Below are 20,219 nucleotides of genomic sequence, written 5' to 3'. Positions count from 1 at the left end.
CTCTGAGAGAGAGAGAGAGAGAGAGAGAGAGAGAGAGAGAGAGGAAGCCGTTGTTGTCTATGTGGGAAATAACATTTGGGTGTTATTTGGCTCTTTGAATGTCACCGTATGTGGTTATTTGCTACCATTAGTGTCTTTCACCTCATCTACAGATTAATTCTACTGATAATACTTATGTACTCGCTGTATTTAAACATGTTTACTCTTATCTTCTAATTTTTTATTTAATATTTATATTTAAATTAAAATTTTGTTTTTGGTTACTACACTACTGCTGTTTATTAAATATGGTATATTAAATAATACTTCCATTTGGTGAAGGTCTACAAGCAAACCTGTTAGTGAATGAAAATAGCAAAACTCCTACTGCACTCTTTTGTTATTTATAGCACGCCTGTGAGAATCTGGCCTGTGTGAGACCTGTGTGGACAATTATTCTATAGATAGATTCAGAATTGTTATCAAGGATTGTTGTCTGGAAAGAAACTGTATTTTTTTGGAAAGGAAGTACTTGTCTTTGTTCCATTCTTAAAATCTCTCTAGAAGATGATGCAGTTTTAGAAATAGTCCAAGATCAAACAAATCACTGATCCTAAAGAAGAGGGAAAATGAAGTCATCATGAACCATCACAATAACACAATTTAATATTTGGCAGGGAAGTGTGTTTGTGTGTTTGTGCGCATTTAAGTGTGATTTTTGTGGAAAGTGCTGTAGATTGATTTTATTTGTTTACTCAAGCAGCTGCATTGATGTTTGTCAGTGTCTTGAGTGCTGATGAGGTGTCTGCTATAGTGCTGATCTTCTCTGTCTTTACAGGATGATAATGATGGTATGCCCTGGTCGGAGGAGCGGGTGGTGCGGAAGGTGCTCTATCTCTCGCTGAAAGAGTTCAAGAGCGCTCAGAAGCGCCAGCTCTGTGACAACCTCAGCAATGGAGGAAAAGGGCCTAATGGTAAGACACACTTTCAAAGTTTTTCCATCTTTTCTTCACTAATCATCTAATCACTGCGGTAATAGCTTGTTAAACTGTACACAGACTTGTTTTTGTTTAGTTTTTCACCTGCTGGACAAGTCTGTTACCAGCACTTTTATATAGGGTGACCATACATCCTCTTTTTCCTGGACGTGTCCTGGCCAGGATTTCTAAATTGCCAAAAATGTACAGGTTTGGCTTTGTTTTATTATTGTTTTCATACTGGATAAAAGGTAATGACTGATAAGTAGTTTGACCAATAGCGTGCAGGCATCGCACATAATCGACCAATCGTGGCATGCCTTATAAGGTGGGATGTACAGAGAACAGTCAAAGCAATACAGATTCATGTACATATAATGTATGAAGACTATAGACAGCAAAACAAAGCCAAACCTGTACATTTTAGGCTGAACAATTTAGAAATCCCAGCCAGGACTTGTCTGGGAAAAACAGGATGTATGGTCACCCATTTGAGATTAAAATCTGTTATTAATGTTTTATATCATATGAATGAAGCCAGCTTTGATTGATTTAGCACTTTCTCTTTGAGTACAGTGCAAAGATAGTTTGGTTTGATCTACTTTTGTTTGGTCAAAGGAAGCTCCTAAGGAGGCTTCCAGTGAGTTTATGTATAAAAGTGCCATATGATCCAGGTTACTTCAGAGCTTTGGAAGTCATCTGATAGCTGCGTGTCTGACGCTGCAGCTCGGCACTCTGGGACTTCACTTCACACGGGCCTCAGAAAGCCGGAGCTTTCACTAAAAAGAGCTCTGAGACTCTACAGGGAACAAAGAACAGGCCTCATATGTACGAGTCTGCACAGCCAAGCAGAGACGAGGGGGAAAGCCTTCTCTTGATGTGGGCTTACCCTTTTTATCACTCAATTGGGAAAAAGAATGAAAAATAAAAGAAATAAAACAGAAGTGAGACTCTATTCCCTTTCACCAGTTGATAGCTTATGTCAGGAGTGACAGGAGTTTCTCTTTATTTTGAGTAGATAGAATAATTTAATTGATGTGAACAAAACAACTGTGAGAAATAGTCCACTTACTACGCTATAAGGAATTAAAAAAATAATTACTTTCTCGCTAAGTGTCCTGTTTCACAAATATTTGAGATCACAGGTGAAATTGTTGCAGATGCTGTTTGATGTCACTTTTAAGTTCCTAGCTCACATCTTATTTTAACAACAGAATTTGTTGTCTAATGTAAATATTTTTGAAAGACTTTTCGATATTTTTCAAACATTGTCAGTGTTTCGTCTGCTAAACGATCGATGTCCTCGAACAGCATATTAAACGGGCCTGTAGTCTCTCGTAACCTTATTTTGTTTGCAAACAAATATCTCAACTACTCTGAACAAAGTTTATTATTCAGAGTAGCTGCCATGTGGTCAGTTGGTGACAGGTTATCTAGTCCCAGTGACTCTAAAAACAGCAGGAGTTCAAACTCAAACCCCTCGCTCCACATGTAAACATGCAGAGAGACTCAAGCCGAAGGGGTTTCTGTTGAGACTACGGCAGGAGGCTAGATACACACTCTTTGAATAAACACTTAAAACTGATAATAAGCTCTTATCACAACAGCCCTTAATCTTGTTTTCTTGTTGTCGTATGTTTTATGTTGCGTTGCTACCTCAGGGTAACGCTAATCCCTTTGAACGCAGGGTGTTTAACGAAGGGTGATTCTGCATGAAGACTTTGTTCACAGATGCAAATGCTCAACAGACACAAACGTAGCGTGTTTTGACACGAAAAGATCAGCATCAGATTTAGGTTCCGTCCGTACATTAGTAATCGCGGATGATTTTTACTGCTCACGAGAATTCAGTAAACAAAAAAAATGGGACAGGGTATGGAGCGAGAGATGCATTTGCTTTCTTAAAAAAATAAATAAATAAAAAAAATTGTTAATCTATATACTAATGCATCAGATGCACTTTTTTGTTGTATCATCTTGCTTTTCAGTGTGTCAGCATTTTTTTTTCTCCTCCCTTGCTAAACCACTCTCCCAGATTATGACTTGTTGACAACTGTCTGGGGACAGTGTTGTTCGTTCTCAAATAACTAATTCTTTAGTTCTTTTTTTCACTGTTTTTATGTATTTATGTTTTTATTTATTTGTGTGTTTGTTTAATTTGGTTTGTTTTTTGTTTCGTTTTTGTCCGTTTTTTTTTTTTTCGTTTCATAATCTCAGACCATCTGAAATGAAGCTCAATATAGTCAATGCACAGATCCATGAGTAATGGAGAGTCTTCAGATGTCTGAAGGAACCAACCTCCATGTGACTGTAGATCACTACTTGGTTTCTCTGCTCCTGAAGCCCATCGTTTCCCAGCTCAGCTGGCAGAGCAGACAAAAGGGGACCATCAGGGGACATGTTTTAGCTTTTGTGTTCCAAACAATGTGGCACTGGCGTCCATTTTGAGGCAGCGTTAAGAGGACAAAAACAGCCTATTTTGGCCAAAAATCAACTGCAACTGCATCTGCCACCACAGGCTAGACATGCTCTTACTATAGGGGACATATGCAACACTTTTGTAAATTTGTTTTTGCACCAGAGCCCACTTGCAATATTTGTCAAGTAGTTGTAATTTGCATGACCAATTTCATAACAGACTACTTACATAAAATGCATATAATTATCAATTGTCGCCCTATAGCTCCCAATAATATGTTTTAGTAAGATGATATTTGAATGCTTAGTTTTATGATAAAAGCTGTGTAGTTTTTGTGCCATCTGTATCAGTCATTTTCAAAACCGATATGCCGATAAAATAATTTAAAGGCATTTAAAGAATATATTTTTCAGAGCTCTTGTTATTCCTTTTTTTTAGTTTTTGTCAGAGCCCTTGTTATTCTTAATTTTGACATTAATTTTCATTTTTACACCAGACATATATATAGGTTCAAAATATCGGTTATCGGTCTACTTGATCTGTAGTAATCGGCATCGGCCCTGAAAAACACATATCGGTCAACCCCTAATCTTTTTGAAGGTTTTTTTTTTTATTTTTTTTATTTTTTAAGTCCTCGGTCCAGTTAAGGACCAGGCCAAGGTCAACGGGCAGCACAATGGTTCCTAACCATGGCATAAAGTTGCAGGTTTCCAGTGACAAGCAATTTATGTGTTAATTTGGAGTGTTATAACTCTAGATTTCTAGATTCTAGAGTCCAGATTTTTTTACAATTATGCTTATGAGCATCTGATATGTGACTGGACACTCCTATACTGCATTTCTCCATTGATTCATATTCGAAATTAACTAATGGGTTGCACATCGTAACAGCACACTGCTCATGTAACATCCCGCTCTCTGTGGAAACCAGGAGGTGAACGCAGCGAGGCGACGGGCTTAGTTAAACATGCATAAATATGATTAGAGGCCCTGAAGGACAGACGGTTGATAAACCGTCACACGCTCTCCCGGCCTGTAGAGAGAGAGAGGGAGACAGGACGTTTGGCTCCGCTAGACTCCGACTGTCTTTCACACAGCCACTCAAGTGAGACCAACATATGTAAAACACGGCACGGGAAGCGAGCAGCCCGCGTTAAGCTGTTTACATCTGATCCCTCTCCACCCACGTCGGCTTGTCTTGGCCGGCTCTCTCGGGTTTTGGCTTCCCGTGTCCTGATGAAGGCAGCGACTCGCGAGCTTGTTTGCTCTTGCACTTGAGGAGTCGTTTTGAATATAGGACATGTTGTTTTGCTGCTTTTCTATTTGGACTTAAACTGTCCCAATTTTCTCAAAGACAGTGTTTTGTCCCATGAGAGAATAGACCTCTAAGGACTTCGCATGGATGCTTTGAAGTCCAGCCATATTGGTCTGTATATGAGAGAGAAGCATTTTTATAGCTTTTCATGTATGTGTTGGAAAGCAGCTTTATTGTAGTTTCTTTCTTCTCCAGCTGTTTTTCTGGTCGGTTGGAGGTTTGAGGTCCAGCTATGGGAATGTTTGATGATTCTGGATATTCGCTTAACGAATGTTACTAAACACAGAAATTAAATCAGCTGAGCCAAAAAAAACAAGGAGATTTAACTCTATAGTCCCAGATGCTTTATCGTTAACATCCAGATCTCTTCATACATTGTATTACATCTTTTCTTATCTTAAATGCTGTTCCCACTCATCTTACTTTTAATGCTAAATATTTATTTATTTTATTTTATTTTATTTTCCTTTTTTTTTTTTTTTTTGCTCACTTATTTGTGATAATCATGTCCTTTAAATGTCCATTATCCAACAATGTAAATTTCAGACATAATAGGGAAGCTTATATATTATTAAACAGTGTTTCTTTGCCAGACGGAGATAGGAGGAGACCTAGTTTTCAGTTATAAATGTAATTTAATGTATTATATAAAAAATAATAGTAATATGTTATTTAAAAAGTAACTGTGATATTGTGTAAAAAAATTACATTATCTATCAATAAAAGGGAAAATCACCGAAACAACAACAACATGAGAGTGATTTTATAATAGTATATAATAATGGCAATAACATTAATATATTATTTATTATATAGAGACTGCAGATAATTTTAACTTTCTCCTTCATTGTTTATGTAATGATGCACCACTTCATACTTACAAGCTCGAATCAGCACAAACATTGGTGATGGCACAATTTCATAGTCTTACATTTGACTTTCAACCATAAAATTCTGGTTACATTAAAAGGAAAATCCCAAAATTCCTTGATTAATTCATGCTGAGTGTTAAGTTTAAGTCGTCATTTTTCAGCTTACATCTTTCGGTTGGACTCTGAAGTAAACAATCTCTCGTTTTCCATTTGCTTGTACTCCATTTCAGTTCTGCATTGCATTATTAAAGCACAACCACACTGTAGTGATGATATTTCATCTTAAATTTGATTACTTGACATGCTGCATCTGGAGGTTGTTACTGTTTCTCATGTTTTTGCTGTTTCTATCTTTCTCTACAGCTTCCTTGTCAAACAGGCAGCTGAATGGATGTGGGTCTAAGGGAGGACGTAAAGAGGACGGGTCTTGCTCTCAGAGCACAGATGGAAGCAGCGAGTACTCAGAGGACTGCCCGGCCAAAAAGAAGTGAGTGACCCACTCTCTCAGAGGTCAATGTTAAAGAGTCGGTTGGATCCCTGGCGGGTAACTAGAGCTGAGACTGCACTTTTAAAGACGGCTGAAAAAGAGAGTATGAAAATAGATGCCATTATAGTGCGGTATTCTCAGACTGAGATGTTTCACTTACTGTCAGCCTTCATGTTTTTAATTTCCTCATTTGTTTCTATTTCCAGCTTTATTTAGCAGAAAATGACAGTCAGGAAAAAAAAAAAGCAGCTTCATTAAAAGGAGTCGGAGGACCTTATAACAAGTGGTAATTCTTTGAAATGAATTGCTGTCATGGTCGTTTTTAATTAGTCACTTGAAGACACGCTTAAACATTTTTAATTATTAATTAAAAGCAGCAGAGTTAATATGTCCAAGTACAGTCAGTAATTAACAATTCGGCGTGTAATTTCTCAGGATGTTGTAATCTGTGATTTGGAAAAGCTCTGAAGAGAGAGAGGATGCAAGCTGCTTGGAGAAGTAACATAATTGACAAGCTTTTTTTTTATTTGAGCTGTGCCTTTGAGGCAGACGCTGCCCAGAAAATGGTGAGAAAAACAAGTGACGGGTCTTTTTCAGTAGAAAAATCATAAACTGCTAATTTCCTCGGCCACACTGAGCTTGTAATACACTTTTGGTGCTCTCTGTTGATTCATATTTTTCATCAAATGTCCTGGATTGGTTTGGATTCCGGTAAAGTAGCTTGTCTTGTCATTTGTGTGATATTTATTGGAATTGTAGGACTCAAAGGGATAGTTCAGCCAAAATGAAATTTCTGTCATCACTAGATTATCATTTGAAATCCATATGGTTTTATTTCTTCTGTGGAACACGAAAGGAGAAATTGAGGATAATATACTGGTCGTTTCTTTCCCTGAATTTACAGTAAATGAGGATTAAAGCTTTCAAGTTTCAAAAACGACACAAAAGCATCATAAAAGTAGCCCATATGACTCTTACACTATATTCCAAGTCTGCTAAAGCCATTTTATTGCTTGGTAGGATAAACAGGCCAAAATTTAAGTCATTCTTTGAAAGTCTTGATATCCACCATAGTTCTCAATAGAGTTGGGGGACTCGAACTCAGACCACAATTATGAATAAATTTAGTCTCAGATGAACTTGAGTGGACTTGTACTTGAACTTGGCAAAGAGATTGACATTTTGGACTTTTTTTATACAGTCGAATCCATTCGGAAATAAGTGACAACATAAAATTAAGATGACGGCATCTTGATGATAAACGTCTCCTACTTGAACTCAATTGGTTAAGAACTTGAAATCGAGAGAAGTAGCCATGTCCAATTTGTGAATTTATTAAAGTCTTTTGAGAACATTATGCATTCATTTGGCCAGATTCTGGCACAATATCAGAGCTATAGTTTGCAGCCAATCCAGTCCCAGAATGCATTGCAGAGAGTGCAGTGAAATACAATTTCATAGTAGAAATTTCGACAGTAAATATATTTCATTCAATGCTGAAAAGTATTGATAAAAAATATAAAAAATGATGTATTTTACCCACATGGCAGCTGTCTAAGTGTTTACCTCATTATAACTCTTTTCTTTTATGTTGCACTTGGCATTATAATTCGGAGCTCTTTGCCGTGTTGCTCATTTTTAAGTCGCCCATCTCCTTTCAAACAGGATTTGACTTTGATCTGAGTGTATGGCCACATTCAATGCTCAATGACACATTCACATAGATGGGTGGCATTAGCATTATGGAAGACCTATTCATCAAGCCCACTGTTTAATGGCACAACTTTCATGGCGTGCCATAAACCCCCTTACAAACAATTGCGTAGGCCCACTGAAGAGGCTTTTCTTCCTCTGGAGAGTCTGAATTAATCCCACCACTGGCTTCAAGGGAACAAAACAGCTCTGAGCACAGACGCCGCTTCAAAGACGACGCTGCCCAGCGCCCACTGAACGCCACACAACGCACCGCTTCCACACCGCAGCGGCCAGACCCCAGCAGATGTCCGTTTCAACCCCCTCCTGAAAGAAACATTCACAGAGACCTTCTGTCTGGGTTCTGTCTGTCAAGCCGCAAGCACCTATGGGAGATCGAGAGAGACGGAGTGTGTGCGGGCGGAAAGCACCTGCCGCTGGTTTACCTGTCACTTAATACCCTGTTATAATGTTTAATCAGAGCGCTGTCCAGGAGACATCGTCATTAAAACAGCTTTATGTGGAGCGAGTGGGAGGCTAAAAAGAGGCGAGACGGGCAGTGCGGAGAGTTAAGCAAGCACAAAGAAGTAGAGAGCAGCAGATGCAGTGTAAACGGTAAAGCATTGAGGGCTTTGCTCTGCCTGCACACAGGAGCGGCCTCTTAAAGGAATAGTTTACTCAAAAATAAAGATTCTGTCATGTACTCACCCTCATGTTTTTCTGAACCTGTGTGACTTATTTCTTTTAAGGAATATTAGGATAATTTTGTGGGTTTTTTTAAAAATGTAATTAGAAGGAATGTCGATTTTGAAGCTTCAAAAAGGACACAAAAACATAATTGAGGGTGGTCCATATAATTCAAAATCGTCCTAAGTCATATGACAGATTTCTGTGAGGAACATAAAGAAGTTAAAGTTGTTGTTCACTTATATTCCTCTCTTCCTGTTGAGACGTTAATCGAGGAACTGTTTATCAGACCATTGAATCAGTGAGTTGAATTAAAAAAACATAATTTTGATTCATGAATGAATCATTCTAACTCAAAATACTGATTTGTTCACAAACATCATTACTTCACTTGTGAACTGAGAAGAGCTAAGGCAGATTTTAATTGAATAATTGTTTCTTATACAAAGTTATTGTATGACTTCAGTATACATGGAATATACTTTTATTATAATAATGATGTAGTACCAGCGTTATATAAACCACTTTTATGACTGATGGTTTTGTGGAGCTTTAATTTTTTTTAGTACAATTGTATTTTAATTTAATTGAATTTAATTGAATTACATTTAATAATTTAAATTGTTTTTTGTTTTGTTTTGTTTTGTTTTGATTTGATTTGTTCCTTAAATGCTTCAGTCCCTTCTTTTGAGTTCCACAGCGGAAGGTTTTTTTTTTTTTTTTTTTAAACAACATGAGGGTGAGTAAATGACAGAATATACTTTTTGGGTGAACTTTTCCTTTAATGAATCACTCCATACCCGACATTTGGCGCTGTGTTGGACTCTTGCATGTGTTGGACGTTTGTGTGCTTGTGTGTGTGTGCATACTGGGCAACTTATTAGGCATCTGCTGCCCACATAAGACGACAACAAGGAGTCTGATTGAGGCAGTGCCAATGTCTCTCACACCTGGCCTACAATAAACCCAAAATGAAAGCGAGGGGGAGAGAGAACGAAGGGGAGGAGAGACAGACAGAGGCACAGGTGCAGGAGCTGGCCAGGTTGCAGGGGGAGGGATGTTGAAAGCCGTTTGGGAGACGACTGCTGTTTGCATTCCCAAGATTGAAAAATAGAGAGGCCTCCAAGTTTTGCCAAGTGTCAAAGTGGCAACTTCCCATCCCTCGATTAAAATCGCAGTCGCCTAGACGTGCTGAATACACACAAAACCTCGCTTAGAGGAGACAAGGGGGCACCAAACGTGGCAGGCGCTGAAGAGGCTCGTCTTTTTTAGTGTGTATTTGTGTTTACTTGTTTGAGAACCCTTCTTAAAGAGAAGATTGTTCTAATTGTTTGTCTAGTGGCTGCACAGACGCTGCCAAATTACTCTTGTGTTGGGCCAGTGCCGCCTTTACACCATTTCTTTAGTTTTGGTGTGTTGAGAATAAATTCTAGTGTGTTTCTTAAGGCCTTTTCACACTAATCGTGTCAATGCTCACCAGTGCAACTCTATAGACCTTAAACTACAGTCGTACCCATGGCAGCACATTGCACCCAGGTCAAGTGTCATAACACAACACTCAAGGTTCAAACTGTTTTGATGTCAAGTTGTATGCGTATATTATTGAAGCCCATTTCCACCACTGAATTTAATTAATGAATTAATTGATTTTAAAAAGTATTTGCAACTTATATATAATTGTGAGATATAAACACTCAAATGCAATAAGAAAAGTCAGAATTGTTACTTTGTTAGTTTTTTTTTACCCTTTGGCAGAAAAAAACAAAGTGAGTTGTAAATTCTGAGAAAGATTGTGAGATTTAAACTCGAAATTGTGAGATGTAAACTCTGAAAAAAGGCAGAGTTTCAAGTTTATATCTCGCATTTCAGACCTTTTTCCTCTGAATTATGAGAATTGCGAGAAACTAAGTAAGAATTGTGAGATTAAAAACTTGCAATTACCTTTTTTAGCATATATAGTCTGAAGTTCAGTATGTCTTTATTTTTTAAGAAAGTAATGCTTATATTGAGAAGACTGGAGTAATAATGCTACAAATTCAGCTTTACATCTCAGGAATAAACTTCATTGTGATCAAATATTTCACAATATTACTATTTTTACAATATTTTTGTTTGAATAATTGCAGCCTTGGTGAGCTAAGTGACCAAAAACTTTTGAATGGTAGTGTAAATGAAATAAGGTTTAATAATATATTTTCACACTGATAGGTCAAGTTGAGAGCATTGTATTATGGGATGCAGTGTTTTTGGGTTGTATACTGTATTTTGGTGATTTCTAGTGAGGATACTATGCAGAGTATACACATTGCATGCTACTTTGTCTCTTTCTTTTTTTTCTACCATCCTCTTTAAAATGCACCCTATTCATGCAGATATGGCCGATCATGCCTTCAGTACATATGGCTCTAGCCATATTGATTTTCCTCTAAACCCGCTGGTTGCTCTACATACTTCACAATCCACTCTAATGGTACGACAGATCAATATCTGCGACAAGCGAGGCGATTAAACATGATTGGAGTGTGACTCATGTTTTCAGAGCCGTAAGCAGAGATGAATTGAGAGGTATAGCATGAGAAGACGACTCTCAGGTAGGCCGTTTGGCTCCAAACTCCAGCTGATTCACAGGGCAGGAATGTCTTCTGTTTGAGGACTCGGGCTGAGGTATTTGCACAGCAGACAATCGTGGCTGCCGATTGGCTGAGGCTGGATAAGTAGGAGCAGTGGGCCATAATCTCAGCTGTTGTGCCCAATTGTGTTAGGGCTTGTCATTTTAATGTTACTGATGGTTTAAGTGAGATGAATTCACCTTGGCATGCATGCTTTTCTATATATGATTTTGCGGTCGCTCAGATTCCTGTCTTTTGATTGGCTCTAAAACCATTTTGCCTGTTGAGAGAAGCAGTGTTGAATGGCAGCCATGCTCCATTAGCTGTGTTTTGGGTTTATTTTGGCAATACCTCTGAGGTACCCACCTCAGTTATGAACACTGCTCTTAAAGGGATAGTTTATCCAAAAATTTTAATCTAGTAATTTGCTCACCCTCGTGTTATTACAAACACAAATGACTTTATTCCCCCCCTCTGGAACACAAAAAGATATTTAAAAAGAAATTTAACAGAATGTCTGCGTTTCTCTTTTCCAGTCTTCAGTGTCACATGAATCTTCAGAAATCATTCTAATATGCTGATTTGATGCTCAAGGAACATATCTGATTATTATCAATATTAAAAACAGTTTCTGATACTTTTTCTTCAGGATTCTTTGAATAGAGTTTTGAAGTTCAACAGAACAGTAATTATTTGAAATAGAAATCTTTGTGACATTATAAATGCCTATACTGTCACTTTTGATTAATTTAATGCGTCCTTGCTGAATAAAAGTGTTAATTTCTTCCTGACATGTTTAATGGTTGTGTAGGTTATGTGAGTGTGTGTGTTCCTGCAGCATTAGCTCAGAGGTAGTAGTAGTGTGTGTGTGTGTATCCTTGGTATCGTACAAAACTTATTCATCAGGATAATCCAGAATTCCACAAAATCCATTTGTGATTCCTCACAGTGGTCTGGCAGCAGGTTAGAGATGACAGTCTCACTCTTCACGGACCATATGATACATATTGACAACAAACACAGCAAGGGCTTTTTGAAACCGAAAGGCTCAATCTGATTGGCTGGCTTTATGCAGTTTCCAGGATTCATGTTGCACAGGTTTTTGTCAGTCTACTGTAAAACATTGATGATGCATTGATGCATTAGGGCCTGCACAAACCACCTGTAGAAACACACTCTCCTCTATGCGCACTACACACTTTTCACACACACTGCTTTGTGTACATAACCCCACAAAAGACTCCGTAATAGGTGTGTTTACATGCTCATGCACTACAAATCATCTGCACTGTTCCCCAGCCAGCTGCTTGACTTACGATGTTTCTCTTTGCACTTGTACAGTATTATGTGAAGCATCCGTATAGTCTGTATTTTGTATTTTTATTTATTTTTTATTTTTATTTATTTATTTTTTTTTTTTAAATTTATGCATAGGTAAACATTTATATATAGTATATTCATAGTCAAAATCTGTCAGTAGGTTAGCTGTGTATAGGTACAGTGTTTATGTGAAGCATCCGTATAGTCTGTATTTTTATATATATTTTTTTTAACTTATGTATAGGTAAACATTTATATATATATATAGTATATTTATAATCAAAATCAGTCAGTAGGTTAGTTGTGTATAGGTTTTTACTGCTTTACTGTATAGGTTTTTACTGTTTTACTTCATTGTTGTATGCCTGTATTTATGTAACACCGTGGTCCTGTGAGGCACGACATTTCGTTCCACTGTATGTCCCCACATGCAGCAGAATGACAATAAAGCTCAACTTGAACTTGAACTTGAAAACAAAGTCATGATAACAAGGTGCCAGGGTGCTATGATGAGCTAAGAAGAACTAGTCTACCAAGTTTGTGAGAGAGAGTTTTGCTTGAGACACTTAATGGCATAAACAGCACATCAATAAGCAGAACTATATATTATATTTTGTTTACAAAGTTATGTCCATGAAATAGTTGGTGCATTGTATCTGGACTGACAGAAACAGACCACACACATTTTTTCACAATTTTTTTCAACAAAGTTGTGGTTCAATGTTATTTTGATCTGAATGAAATGCTACCATATCTACAAATTTGTTACATGTTCGTCTATTGTGGTATTCTTAAAGAATTAGTTCACTCAAAAATGACAATTGTGATTATCTAATCACCCTCATGTTGTTCCAAATTGGTCTTTCTGTAGAAAAAAAAAAACAATATATTTTGAAGAATGTTGGAAACCAAACAAATTTGGTGAAAACCATTGATTTCCATTGTGTGAACAAAACCCCACTTTTGTGTCAAAATCTCTTCTTTGTATTCCTAAGAAGAATGAAAGTCATACAGGTTTGGAAAGTCATGAGGATGAGTAAATGATGAGTGGATTTTCATTCTGTGGTTAACGATCACTTTAAATGGCACCAAAAACACTGCGGTTGACTTGTCTCTTTCTGTTTAAGGTGAGAAAAAAGCTGGATCAGCCTTTACACCAGTAGTCAAAACACTAGAGGTGATCCAGCAGAAATCTCTCAGTCTGATTTTGTGCATGAAAAGCTCCCCATATCCTAGTCTTCTCCGGCTCTCTTCATCTTTTTGTCATGAGGCGTTCTAGCAGTGCTCAGTGATGAAGCCCAGCAGTGACTGACAGCGCTGGGGGGCATCGGTGTGACATCACGCATGAGCAGCAGACGGATGTGTTAAAACAGAGGGGAGGGTGACTTGGGCCCTCAGCGTCTGGCTCGGTGCCAGTCTAGACCACCTGTCTGAGCGCAGCATGTCTGCTCTATTGTTAAACCACACACCGGCTGGGTTAAGTTGCAGCCCTGTATAAAGAGTGACAGACATCTTAAGTGGGTACATGGGATTTAGACAGGGATTTTATAGGAGTACTGGTATCTCTGTCTGTCTCTTTCTCTCCCCCTTCCGCAGTCTCAGCAGCTCACGCTTTCCATTACGTAACAAACAGCTTTCAGTAGCCTTTAATGAAATCATGAGCGACTGCATTAAGTATGCAGACTGGTGTCCTTTTGGCATCTGTCCAGCAGCGGCTCTGGAAAGCCGTCATCGTGCAGGAACTTTATAGTAACATCTCCCAGTGTGAATGTGAGCGCTGCTTCGGTTATAAATACCTCCTGAAGCCTGTAAGTCATGTAAACACACTCAAGATCACATTTAAAGCTCAGGAGTTCTAAAATAGGCTAGGCATAGACAATTCTGGAGTTTCTGTTATTACACTTAGCTGGGTTTAAATGACAGAATGCATTACTGTTATTGGTCAAGTGCTGCTCTCTTTTATTCAGAGTCTTAAATATGATTTTGACTCAAATTTGACTTGGCCTCTGCATGCTTCCAGACAAATCAGTGTGAAACATTGTTTCCAGTCCATTTTATTTCTGTGCTGTGACATGTTCAGAGTTGAACAGATACTCCTGAAACCAAAAAATGTAGGTAGAACAGAAAAATGTATGATTGTATGAATATAAAATTATATATTTAATTTATGATTGAAATGTGCGCACAGTAATTGTTCGTAATAACGTATATAGGCCTAACATTTTGGATTCATTGCATTCTGTTTTCATTTCAATTTTAGTTTTAATTTGAGTAGTTTTGTCATTATTTAGCCTATTTATATGCCTATATAGTTTTATTCTTCTTTTTTCCAGTTTTAGTTATTTTAGTACATTTAGTACATAAGTTAAAGTAAATGAAAATTACAAATGTTGCTTTGGCAGCTAGCTGAAATGCAGTAAAAAGACATTTAAATATAATTTAATCATTTTAGTTAACGTTTATTTAGTTTCAAGTAATGTACATGTTCTTCTTTATGGTTTTAGTTTTGGTTAACTATAATAATCTTGCACCAGGAACATGTATTAAGAAATTCGGTGTTTATATAATCTTTTATTTGACTTTGAAGCTGCCATAGAAAAAAAAAAAAACAGCCAATCAGAAAGCATTTGTTTGTCACATGTTTTGGAGTTTTAGAGAGCAGTTATGGGAAGAATTTAGCAAAGCTTACTGCTGCTTTAAGTTTCTTACTGCCAGCCCAGTGTTCTTAGAAGTTGATGTAAAGTGATTGTGGTGCTGAGAGAAGAGCTGATATCAGGCTTTTAGTGGTTGGATGTTTAGCGGTGATGCACTGCACTTAAGCTAAAACATGATGGCTTAAAGATGTCTACCTTTATAATTGAATCTCTAGTGTGTTTAGATGCTAAGAGCTTTGTGTTGCAAAAATCCATATTGTTATTCTCCTGAGGTGCATGTTAATGTCATAGCTGTATTTTTGTGATGAATGGTGACCTTTGTAGGTGACCGCTGAGGGGTCAGGTTTGTATTTTTCTCCTCGTGACCTCTGTGAGCCCACGTCTTTGGGCTCACCTGACTAATGAGCTGATATTTGAAGGCAGAGTGGTAGGGTGCGAGGTTAAAGGTCAATCCAATACCAAACCATCTTTCATGGTATTACTTGGAGAACTTGACTCAGGTAGGCAGAAAAGCAATAAGAAATTAGCTGGAGTGTGTTTGCAGGTCCAAAGTTTATTCTGCATGTCTGAAATAGAGCACTCCTCTGGGAAGGACGTCAAAATCACACTCATTTATTCTCCAGCTCAGGGTCAGAGAGTATCTTTCACTAGTCTTTTTACTGAACCTCAGTGTCTCGGATCTCTGTTTTCATTCAGAGGACTAACATTGGAAATATTTGAGATTTAATTCACATTTACACTACCTTTGAAAAGTTGGGGTCAGCATGATATTTTTAAAACTAAATTAATACTTTTTCAGGAAGGATGTATTAAATTTATAATCAAAAATGACTGAAAAGACATTGAAATGACTGGATAAATGATAAAAGCAGCAAATCAGCATATTAGAATGATTTATGAAGGATCACTGATGTGACACTGAAGATCAGAGTAATGATGCAGAAAATTCAGCTTTACCATCACAGGAATAAATTACATTTTAAAATATATTCAAATAGAAAACAGATGTTTGAATGGTAATATTTCACAATATTACGGTTTACGGTATATTTGATCAAATAAATGCAGCCTTGCATAAGAAACTTCTTTAAAAAATAACTTTAAAAAATCTTATGACCCTAAACTTTTGAACAGTAGTGTAGGTTGTTTGCCCCATAAATCTAATACTGAATGTTCCCTCAAAAGAATAAATAAATAAATACACACTTTTATTATAATTAAATCATAACTGATTTAATTTCAGTGAATCAGTTAATTTAGATAGCTAATTTTATTAAACGTATACAAAATATTTATTTGAATCATCACTATAATAAAAATTTCGTCAAAACTGTTTGTCGGTTAGCATATTCTCCTTTAAGTCATTTTTTTTGATCAACGCATTATAACACAAGTGTTTTCCGCATTCAGATAAAACTGTTGCAGATGAGTGATTTAGAAATGCTTTGCAAATCGACTCTACTCAATCATTACAGAGATCATTTTAAAGAACAATTCATTCACAAATATTTACCCTATTTTTATTGACCATCTACCCCAACCTGCGCTTTGCGGTTCTGCATTGTCACCGTTTTGTAGCGATTATCATTTCAGCACTGTTTATTAGAGCGGGCTCATGAATGACCCAGAATCAGGGATCCCCCTGCACTCACTTGGCTGCCGTGGGCTGCTCGGCACATGTGCCGTTGGCTCCTCACTGCGCTCTCAGAGCCAGCTGCTCCGCACTGGCAGAGGCTGCTGGGAGAGTTTATCAGGACCATGTGGCCCATCTGGAGCTGTTTAGCTTTAGCAGAGAGTTAAAGATGTTTGACTGAAAAAGGGCCATTCCTTTTTATCATAGATTTTCACCCTTCTTTGTCTGGAAACATAGTGTGTGTGTGTGTGTGTGTGTGTGTGTGTGGGAGAGAATATACTGTATATACTTAATCAATAATAAAGCAGATTGATTGAATTTCCACATTCAGATCCAGCGCTCTGTCCATAACTGGCTTGCATGTATTTACACTTTGTATGTGGTTTAATTTTTTTGATTGATAAGTGTTTGTGTGTGTCTCCAAGCAATTTTATTGAAGCATATATACCACAGAGCAGCTGGACATGACGGAAGATGGATTTAACGATGATGGGATGTGTACTGAGCAGATTTGAACGATTCGATTCTAAATAAACTATGTTAGCAATCACAGTCAATCCACAGATCTTGTTTAGCTCTAAAAAAAATACAAGTCAAATAGATGGCATATTACACAAACAGCACAAAAAGCAGTATGGCGTATGCTGAGCATTATGAATGCCTAATCGGCATCACAGTCTGGTCACATCATGGTCTGGTTGCTTTCAGAATATCAAAAGATTATAAGGTTTGTCAGTTGAGTAAGGCTTAAGATGAGGCCCAAGTTACGGTTTTGACCATGTTAAAAAAATACATCTAAAATGCCTTTCTATGAATTGGGAGTCTAAAATATCATACCAGCACATCAAAATATACCTTTATTTACTGTGTTATCCAGTTCATTCTTTTTCTATAGATCGCCTTGTTGGATCCATGAGGGCTGTGCTTTCATCCTGTTATCTTAAAGTTGCCTCCATGTTAATACTTGCACATGACTGAAAACAGGCCGAATGAATCAGTGTTGCACACAAAGGGTTTTATACACCCCTCCTCCCCTCTCTTCCCCGTTAAAACTCAAACATCTCTGCCCCCGGGGTCTATCAGTGCCTGCCCTCTCTTCATGGCTCCATCCATCTCCCTCCTGCAATCATTCATCTCTTTCTCCCTCCCTGCGAGCTTCTCCGCTGCTCCACTCATCTGATCCGGAGAGAGCCAGAGCCTGCTGTTGAGATTAGGAGTGACTCCAGCCGCTGTGGAATGCTTTGATGCTCCGGGATCTGGGGGGGAGGTGCTGACACCGGAGGGGTCGTCCCTTTTACCCCTGGCGCCGCCAATGTGCTTTTGTTTGTGGAAGCCCTCCAACTCCTGCTGTTCGGCACGATTTGGTGCTCTTTTAGAGGCGTGTCAGACTTAAAAACAATTGCACACACCGAAATTCTAGAGTACATGCAGTACCTGTTTTACTTTATCGTCATGCTGTGCATTAACGACTGTGGAGAGAGATCACATTACACCAACGGAGATCACAGAACACAACTGGCCACTCAGAATGAGGCAATATTCTACTGCTGATGCAGATGGGACAGCTTCATGTTGGAGATTGTGACTGCCTCCTGTGATTGGAGGCAGATCAAGTGGAGAAAACTTGGGACAACTTCTCAACATGCAAATAATTAAGCATTAACATGCTTCATGTAATTGCATGCAATGTTAAACCAGTAACCATGTGTGTCCGTGCATGCCACCATGATATTAGACCTCATCCATATATTTCAGTTATAATCATTGCATTGTGTCCTCTGATTGCTCACTCCAGGTCGCAACAGTTGTTGCTTGTAAAGCAGTATAACATAAAGGTTACCAAAGCATTTTGTCACCCCACCTTTCCTTACCTCCAATGAGCCCCAGGGATCCAGTCACTGTTTCTTGTCCTTTCCAATGGGGCAAACCCTACTCCTCTCTCTTGCCACTTTCCTGAAAGCTAATCAATGATACAGAAGAGCTCCACATGTAACATCAGAGTGGGGTGTTCTTTGAAGGGCGAGGCACAGGGATTAGAGGAGGATGAATCGGGACATCCTGCCATAATCCCTCCCTCCGCGCCTCCCAGCAGGTGCTTGCCCCTCGCTTTTTTTCCCCTTTTTGTTGTTTCACTTGACTGCCCATTCACTTTTTCACTTCACTTCACTTCTGTCTGGCTCTCTCCACATCTTGGCCAGCTGGGCTGATCTACAGGAGGTCTGCTTTACTCTGACCTCTTCGTTGTACCTGTATTTTAAGCACACCCTTACACACAGGTGGAGGAGAGAAACTGGAGGCAGATGTATTGAAACTGGAGGCAGATACTGCACTTTGACGCTAGAGGCATCATTTGAATGCAGATACAATAAAAACTTGAGGCAGACAGGATGCAGGTACTTTGGACCAAAACCGTAGACCTTAGGTCTTCAACCCTGCTCCTGGAGACCAACTGTCCTGCGAAGTTTATTTCCAACCTGCTTCAAGAGTTTCTGAAGACCTTGGTTAGCTGGTTCAGGTGTGTTTGATTAGGATTGGAGGTGAACTCTGTAGGATAGCGAGTCTCCAGTACCCCTTTTCCACCAAGGCAGTTCGAGTGCTGGTTTGGAGCCAGAGCCTAGTTTCAAACCGGTTCTTTGTCTATCAACACCCAAAGCACCAGCTCCAAACCAGGAAAAGCAGTTCGTAAGTAGCACCAAAACATTGCTAGGCTAGAAGGAAGAACCGCTTGCGTCAAGGGCTGGGGTCGGGGTTACCGTGACCAACAAGACGAACAGAAACTTTTGACCGCCATATTTGCAAAATTTACACATCAGGCGGCTCTTTATGCTTTTGGATCGCTCTCACGGTGCTTTGGTGTGTTGTGTGCCGATCAATCGATCTGCGTGGTGCCGATGCACCTCGAACAAGCCTGTTGTGTTTGGCGCTGCCACACTAGCGAAATGAAAGATGCAATGTATTCATTGACGTAAGACCTGGCTCTGTGGTAGCTCTCTAGCCCATGGAAAAGCAAACCGGTTCTTAAAGGGTTGAACCAACTAAGAACCGGCAATAGCACTGGCTCTGAACTAGGGCTGTAGCTATCGATTATTTTAGTAATCGAGTATTCTACAGATTATTCCATCGGTTAATCGAGTAATCGGATAAACAGAATTTTTTCCTTATTAAAGAGCAATACTAAATATGCAAGAGATAATAAGATAGATCTCTTAAAATAAACAACTAATTTGTTTTCTTTTTAGAAAAATTTATATTTTTATTGCTGAAATTGCGTGAAAACTAAACCCATTTAATGTATTTAATTGCCAAATTGCATTCAAATGCAAATACAAATATATCAATTAAAAAAATTAATAAATAAAAAAACAAAAATCAATTTCACATTACTTTAAAAAAAGGTAAACAGTACAAACGAAAACTAAGGCATAAATCAAAATAATAGTAATAAAAATAATAATAATACCTAAACATTGCATTTATGTCGTGCAACTTAACTTTCAAGTTTCAGCCTAACTAAAGCTCAAGCATGACATAAGCCTTTACTGTCTTCTTGGAAGGCTTTGTGGCTTTTGTGAGAG

General features: G+C 38.3%; 1 protein-coding gene across 1 annotated transcript in view; it reads left to right on the top strand.

The window, feature by feature from the left end:
- jarid2b (jumonji and AT-rich interaction domain containing 2b) overlaps nt 1-20,219 on the top strand; it is a 125,091-nt gene that overhangs the window by 68,132 nt on the left and 36,740 nt on the right. Inside the window, exons 2-3 of the mRNA XM_016494059.1 lie at nt 818-953; nt 5,926-6,049. Of these exons, the coding sequence (XP_016349545.1) occupies nt 818-953; nt 5,926-6,049 (260 nt within the window). The remainder of the gene's footprint in view (nt 1-817; nt 954-5,925; nt 6,050-20,219) is intronic.

The sequence above is a fragment of the Sinocyclocheilus anshuiensis genome, unplaced genomic scaffold (assembly GCF_001515605.1).
Source record: "Sinocyclocheilus anshuiensis isolate Anshui unplaced genomic scaffold, SAMN03320099.WGS_v1.1 scaffold1240, whole genome shotgun sequence".
Taxonomy (NCBI): Eukaryota; Metazoa; Chordata; class Actinopteri; order Cypriniformes; family Cyprinidae; genus Sinocyclocheilus; species Sinocyclocheilus anshuiensis.
This window is presented reverse-complemented; position numbering and strand designations above follow the sequence as displayed.